General features: G+C 29.7%; 1 protein-coding gene across 1 annotated transcript in view; it reads right to left on the reverse strand.

Moving 5' to 3' along the window:
- Positions 1-6,022, reverse strand: part of LOC106460735 (isovaleryl-CoA dehydrogenase, mitochondrial-like) — a 44,183-nt gene extending 38,161 nt beyond the window's left edge. The window contains exons 1-2 of the mRNA XM_013920471.2: positions 5,811-6,022; positions 2,219-2,308 (exon numbers count right to left, since the gene is read on the reverse strand). Of these exons, the coding sequence (XP_013775925.1) occupies positions 2,219-2,308; positions 5,811-5,969 (249 nt within the window). The 5' untranslated portion in view covers positions 5,970-6,022. The remainder of the gene's footprint in view (positions 1-2,218; positions 2,309-5,810) is intronic.
- Between the last annotated feature and the right edge of the window lie 1,991 nt (positions 6,023-8,013).

Genomic DNA, 8,013 nt, shown 5'->3' on the forward strand with positions numbered 1-8,013 from the left:
AACACTCACTAAAGATGTTGTAGTAACAAAACTCAACATCATTTTCAACCAGCAACTTAACATCATAAAAATTGTTTTTCTAAAGCCCAAGTTCTTATAAATATAATTTACATGAATAAAGCATAATAAATGTTACAAAACTTGATAATCATTAACTGTATGAAGACAAGGCCAAGCAGTTATAGTTATAAACAGTTCTCAACCCATTCTTACAACACACACTATAATACAACTTGCTAATAATAATGCATATGACTCACAATAGTTGAAATAGACCCAATAAAGAAGATTGCATGAGGAACAAAATCACACTCACAACAACCTGGGAAGTTGCAAGAACAAACTATACCCCCCCCCCTCCAAAAAAAGCCTGAAAAAATAAAATATCTAAAAATATATGATATTTTTTAAAAGGTACCAGTGAACTTATCAAACAACCTTTGATAAGGAACCTAATCAAATGCTTTCTGAATATCAAAATAAACAACACCTAATAGATGTCATTATAGAAAGCAAAAAGCCTTCTTACAGGATTCAAAAAAAGATAACTCCTTTCTAAAAAAATACAAAAGTCTCTTTATTAGTTATATTTTTCAAATTTTTCTCACTGATATGAAACAACAGTTTCCAACATCTTACCAATAACAGATATCAAATGAAAGTCTTGTAATTTTTAGAACTTCAATTAACACATTTTTCTTTGGGTAAGAGAATCACATCAGGGATCTCCAGAAATTTTCTTACTCTCCAAACTTTTGAAAAATGAATTTTAAAAGTTCCCAAATGTAAATTATAATTCCTACTTCATATTCCTAAATTTTTGTAAAAAAAAAACAAACAAAACAAAATATTATTCATACTTTTAATAAATCTGAAATATTTTTATGCTTCATCATTAAGCAAATGTGATGGTAAGGAATAATGCCAGTACTTTCAAGTGCAAAAATATTTTGTTAGTGCCACAGATATAAGGCTGAAATAGTATTGTATATTTGAGATACTACAAGATGTGTTGAAATGGTCCTTGTAATTTTAAGTATTTGGGGGAGGGGAGTAGGGTAGTGTCCATTACTTAGGCAAGCATCAAGTACTGGTGAATGGGGGTCATTTAATAATTTCTTAGTTGTTTAATTACTTCAATAGGATTGAGCCAGTAGCTTTAAAGACTTCCACCATTGAGTTCTTCCATGACTATCGCACTAGAACTTTTCAAAGATGTCAAATTCTATTTCTTTTGTGTTTAAATATGTATACACACTTGAAAAGAAAAAAAACAAAAAACTTTTGTAGTCCTTATTAGCCTCAATTATGGATTTTTCTATTTACACTTCTTGTATAGACTTCCATACGAAAGGTTTATTTGAAAACTTATACTGCTTTTCTTATTAATCTTGTCACTGCCATGAGCACACGCTATGTAACTGCTGCTTTAGCCTTGAAAAGTGTGATATTAAGCAAATATTCTGAGAAACAGGTATGTAATAAAATCAAAAACATACAATTCCACATAATTTACAAATTTTTCAAATAAATTCACAAATACTTATTTTATTTAATACTTCTTACAATCTGAAAGTGTAATCAGCAATATAATTTTTAATCCCACATTGCCACAAGTATTCCTTTTTGAAAATAAGCCTGGTATTGGAAGAGCTATTTAACTATAATCATGTCAGTGAAAGAATTACATGTTAATATATTTTATTACTAGCTTTGCTGTCTAAACAATAATAACATGACGATCAACATATAGTTACAAATGTAAGCAGTAGCTTAGGGAAATTTGACCTTTAAGTGACCTGAACTATTTATACACACCAGTGGGTATGATGAAAACATGTGCAACTTCATAGGCAGAAATTCAAGTTTTCAGCACTGCTAAATATAGTTTATCACTTTTTTCAAAATTACATAGTACATGTACATATAATAAAACTTAATACATACTCTGGGCTATTTATTAATCTCTTGGACTTAATGAGCTTTACTAGATACAAAACAAAATACATTTATTTATGAATAATAAAAAATCCATAAAAACTTGAAAAGAAAATTACTCTATACATACATCCAGTAATAATAACACTTGGTCATGTACACTTAACATTTAGTTAGTGTCTAACACTGTGCCCTTAATCACTAAAACAACATTGTGAGACATTAGATATAGTGGTTTTAAAAACACTTATTTCAGTTTAAAGTGTTAAGAATTTCTTACCTTCATCTGAGGAAAACTATTATTTTTGTCAATATCCTGGGCAAAAGGAGAAAGTTCTTTCTGTGCAAACTGAAAAACAGTCTGACGTAGCTGTAAATTATACAAAAACATTAGTTGTTTATATATGTACATGTGCATAGAATAGCAATGAAAATACCTAGACTTCGATAAACTCCTTAATTACTAACCTGTGTATCATTTGAACAAAAGTGAAAAGATTGTAATTTAATAATGATTTCTTTATCTTTGTAATATACTCTATAAAGTTAGAAAAACCTAACTTGATGGGAGGTAACATCAAGGAATCAACATGAAAAATGATTAAGATTTAGAAATATAGATATGGTAAAAAAAAGTGTCATAATTAAGATTCATAACATACGACAGACAACAAGGAAGCATTTTGTCCTTGCACATCCATCTTTCAGAGAATTAAAAACTTAAAGAGGACTGAACTATCCATTATTCATTTTTTTTTTTACCAAAATCCAAAGAACCTGACACAAACAGAAACTCTTAAACAATATGAAAAAACAAAAGAAAACATTTAGATTGGATCACTTGTTTGGTAAAGATATTGATGTTAACAGAATGAATAGCATAATAACAAGGTCATACATCCCCTCAAAAACACGATACAATAATTTTTAGTTAGATTATACTAACAATTTTCGTTGTTTTTAATAGTTATAAATGATATTATTTAAAATGAAAAAGAGGGAGATTTCTTTTTCTTGGCTTTTCTTCTTTTGAACAGAGGACACATCATCAGAACATATGTAGCTGATTGGCTTCTATTTATTTTTAAATTTATCTGTTAGGTGATTTTTGTGAGGCTTCTTTAGTTTATATTTTAATGGATATTGAGATTTTGAACTAATAACATCAATATCTTCTGATTTTTACTGATGTAATTAATAAATATCAAAAACAAACAAACTCTGCTAGATCTATAATATTGTGACTAGAGCTGGCCAATGTAATTGATATAAACATTTACCAGTGAGTAGTGATTACATCAACTAATGTCTCAAACTAAATGATTAATCAATTTACAATTAAAAATTAATGTCACCAAAAATAACCAACTAATCGAAAATAGTGTTTCTAATTATCACTGTTCTCAATTATTCTAACAACTGATTAATTATGATTAAACCAATTGTCACAAAAATAATCAACTAATTAAAATTATTTGTTCCAATTATTACTGTTTTTGATTATTCCAACAATCGATTAATTGAAACTACTATTAAGTCAACTGTCATGAAAATAATCAATTAATGAAATTTCGGATTATTTACTGTTTTCAATTATTCCAACTATCCAAGTAGTAAAATATTACCATTATGTTTGTTTATTGTCTGGCACAAAATTACATAATGGAAGTGGGATATTTTATGATTTGAAGGTCTGGGGTTCAATTCCCATTGCCACTAAACTTGTTTACCCTGTCTCTGTTATTGTAAAGCTACTAAGGCTATCTGCTACTGTCATAAATTTGAACTGCTGAATAAAGGGAAGGCAACTGACTGGCAGAACCCACAGACAACTTTCTTGCTAATTAAGTGTTAAATAAAGTTTAAATTTGCTGTTTGTTTCATATTGTATTATGTTTCTATGTGTTATGTAACTGTATTCTTTAATGTTGTATCAGTAGGTGCAGCTCTGCAGGAAGGGTCCAGGGATCTGGGAACCCATATTTTTTGTTCCAGATATTAATAACTGCATTATTTACTATTGTATAAGCAGGCATGGATTTTGGGGAGGAAGTTCTTGGGAGTTTTGGCCCCCTCCATTTTTTTTATAGAATTTATAACTATTTTTTAATGTTGTATAAGCATGTGCAGATCTAGGGGAGGGGGTCCATGGGGTTGAACCCCATCACCCATTTCTTTCAGAAATAAACTTATTTCATGTTGTATATGAAGGTACAGATCTATGGGGTCTGAACCCCTCCTTTTTTCACTTAATAATAAAAACACACAGATGTCCTTATGCTACCATATAATATGAAGAAGAAAGATTAGAAGTTAGTGTTGTTACTTGATTGGGCTACAATTAAAATAAAAGCTTTTTTGAGGTTTCAGAAATCAATACAGCTGGTGTCTAGAGCAATCCAAGTAAGGCCCCAGCCAATAACTGATTATTTCTAGGCTAACACAACAATATGTAAATTTTCATGTCTTGCCTTTTTCCAGATACTCTAAATATATGTCTAGACTTTTTCATCCAAGTTAGTATTGTTTAGGACACATATAGCTCTTATAATGTAGACTTGTTACAGAATCAATTTTTCATACTGTTTATGTCTAAAATAAGAAAAAGTGCATGTTGTAATGAGTGTTTAAGTAACCACATTAAAAAAAAAAAAAATTAGAATAGACATCCTATTTAGAAATACTATAATTTTCTTTCTAAATGTGGTTATAAATAATTAAAAAGTTTTAAACGTTTGTTATTACCTATTTTTACTTTCATATCAATCACATTACTAGAAATAAATATACAAGCTTTGAAATCACTGGATTATAACCTGACTGAGTTAATCATTTATAGAATATATTAGTGTTATTTTAGCTTTGTTTGACTTATTTAAGTAACTTTAGGACTTTATGCTGAAAGAGTTCAGTGCAGTGTAACTAGCTTTGCTTATTCAAGAAAGGTTCAGCTTGGGTCAGCAAACCAACAAAATGCTGTTAGGCCTCTTATAATTGTGCTACCATCACTTTTAAAATTGAAACCATCACTAAATTGTAAAGTATTATGGTTTCTGAGCTTGATGTCCAAATGAAACAAGAAAATCATATAATTTTTTTAAGATTGTTTGCAAAATGCTAACATAAAAAGCTAACACAGCAGATTTAGCCATTTACTACCACTGCCACCTGCATGTTACTATATTATTGAGTAATGCAGTATTTTATATTCTTTTTTTTGTACATTGACTGATGAAGTTTATTTTCCCATAACTATGTACCCTTATAATTCATAAACACTTGATAAGCCCATAGTGTCTGCCTTATAGTAATATTACTACTTATAACTATATTCTAACTTCTGAGTATAACTGTCCACCATTTTCCAAATTACAATTCCACTGTGCACTGTGTCCTGGCAAATATAATATTAATAACGATAATAAATTAATATACATTTTATTATATATATGTTATATCACACCCTAAAATTGAAACACTTTATTTCACTCAGCTATAGTCTATATTGAGAATAAGATATTGTAGATACTCAAAATCAAATAATTACAAACTTTCCCCTGTGTCGACAAATCATAGCAATTATTACATAAACTTGATAAGAGTTTCAGCGTTTTCCTTTCAATGTCATGTGTACTTGTTTTACTTTTATCTTGCTGGCAGTGACATCAAAATATGACATTTCATACATCCTTCAATACCATAACTAGAAAATGTCTAAGCATTTTGCGTTAGTCTTAACAGTATTAAATTAAATAAGTAAACTTAGTTTTCACACCGTAGGTAACTAGTTCTCAGTACTACTACTACTACTACTAGTAGAGATGACCTTGATTCGAGCCAAAATGAGTAAGAGATTTGAGCGTCATTCCTACCTGCTGTTGTTCGTCGGTCAGACCAAACATTGTATCATCTATTGGATAATATGTACTACATTGTCTTACAAATGCCTGCAGCTTCACTCCAGGAAACTGAAGGGTCCTCCTAGGTAAAGCATTCATAAACAGTTTAGACATAGCACTGATGGAGTTCATGTTCAGTACCTGTAATAATACCACAGTTCAACAAACAGATGAAACTTGCTAGTGTGTTTACCGCCCTCTACCGATTGAGACGTGCTATGACCGATGTTTTTTGATGGTGCTGCTCCAGCGCGTTAAGCTCTGCTTGCTCTTCATTTATTTTTTTACTTTACGTTCATTTTTCAGTCAGTTTTCTTTATATCCATTTATTAGTTTCACGAAGCATCTTCAAGTAGTTAAATATCTGCCATGGTTTGTTATGATGTTTGATTTAACTTCTCTTTGCTGTATTCAACTAATTATTCACGATCGAGAAGAAGAGAGAAAGACTTCCTAATGTCTCCAAACATCCCAGAATTCATCCAAATATTTAGCTTCCCTTTTTTTTTTTGTAAGCACGTGTGACTATTCTAAGGTTGGATGGTACTTTGTTCACATGACAATCATTACAATAACAGCGTTCTAAACTCTAACGATTAGCTGGTTAAAATAAATACAATATTGTGTCGATTACTACTTGTCAATAATAATATCAGCATTTGTTAACATTTTTATATCAATTTAAAATCAAACTCATATAGTCAGTATGAAGGCCTTAGTTAATTAACAATCTAAATCTAGTTTCTTCTTCATTGAGAGAACAACAAATTTTCTTTGTTGGTAACTACACACATAAAACTACTAGTTTAAAACATAAGCATATCATTTAGTTTAGAGTCTAAACTCACGAGATATCCTTATATGTATAGAACACATATTCAACTTTGAATACAAGATTTATACAAAGCATTACACATAATATTGATAATATTAATTTCCAACTATTTATTTATGAACACTGTATCCCCCAGTGGGACTGCAATAATTTTACAAACTTACAATTCTAAAATCCGAGGTTCAAGCCCAAGCCATAGACACAGCAGATAACCCAGCGTGGTTTTGCTTTAAAATAAATAAATAATGAACACTCTTTATTCAAGTCATCTATTTCGTTTAAATGTCACTTCACTACACAAGAGTATTTTATAACAAATAGATATAATTAAGTGTTAAATTACAAATATATATATACATTTAATTAAACTTTCGAATCCTATCTGTATACCAAAAGAGAGCGATACAACCTAGAACTACCCATTTTCTAAAAATAATTTAATTCACGTAGAAAGATAATATGAGTAATTGATGTTATAAGGGGGGGGGGCAGCAACGACACGAAAACATAAAATTTCCATGTCAAATTCTGCTACGGGTAGAAAATTCTAGTATTCTGATATTAAATGCAATCTTGAAGAACATCTTTTAATAATATGCAGTATAATTTTGGTAAGACACACCATTTTACATACTAGAACAAAGCTCCTTACTAAGTATTCTATTTTTGCCATTATTTCCATATGTTTTGAATTAGTTATATATGTTCAAGTTATTCAAGAAATATGAAACAGTCTGCGTCTGTTAAGCTCTTTATAACATCCGAATCTATATATTTGTTATAGACAATAATACCATTTCTTCGATATGAAAGCAGAATTCGCACCAAAACATAGTTCACGCCAAAATATCTAGACCTTCTTTTCAATATATCACTACGCCGGGAACTAATCTACGAAATTATAATCTGTATTTTATTACGCTGTTACTAAATTTGCTGATAAGTTATAATGCGCACAAGTGACAAAAATGGACAAACTTATTATTAATTAACTCACTTTATTCATTTAAACGTAGGTATTATTAATATTGTCTCCCTAATCTTTTTTCGCTTTTGTTCTGATACATAAATAGAGATAGGCTATATCCTAACAGTCTAACCGAACAAAATCTAATACAAACCCAATCATTCCACCTTTCTAAGTTATCACTTTATCCAGCACTAACATAAGTTATGCTGATTCAGTTGACTCACTATAAATCACATAATTAACTTAGTCAATACAGAATATAAATAAATATCTTTATCATAAACACATATACTTCAACATAAGACCGAGACTTTAAAATTTAACACTTATAATTTCATTCAATTCCTAGGTCAATAGTTTAACACGATGTA

The sequence above is a fragment of the Limulus polyphemus genome, unplaced genomic scaffold, assembly GCF_000517525.1.
Source record: "Limulus polyphemus unplaced genomic scaffold, Limulus_polyphemus-2.1.2 Scaffold825, whole genome shotgun sequence".
In the NCBI taxonomy this organism is placed as follows: domain Eukaryota; kingdom Metazoa; phylum Arthropoda; class Merostomata; order Xiphosura; family Limulidae; genus Limulus; species Limulus polyphemus.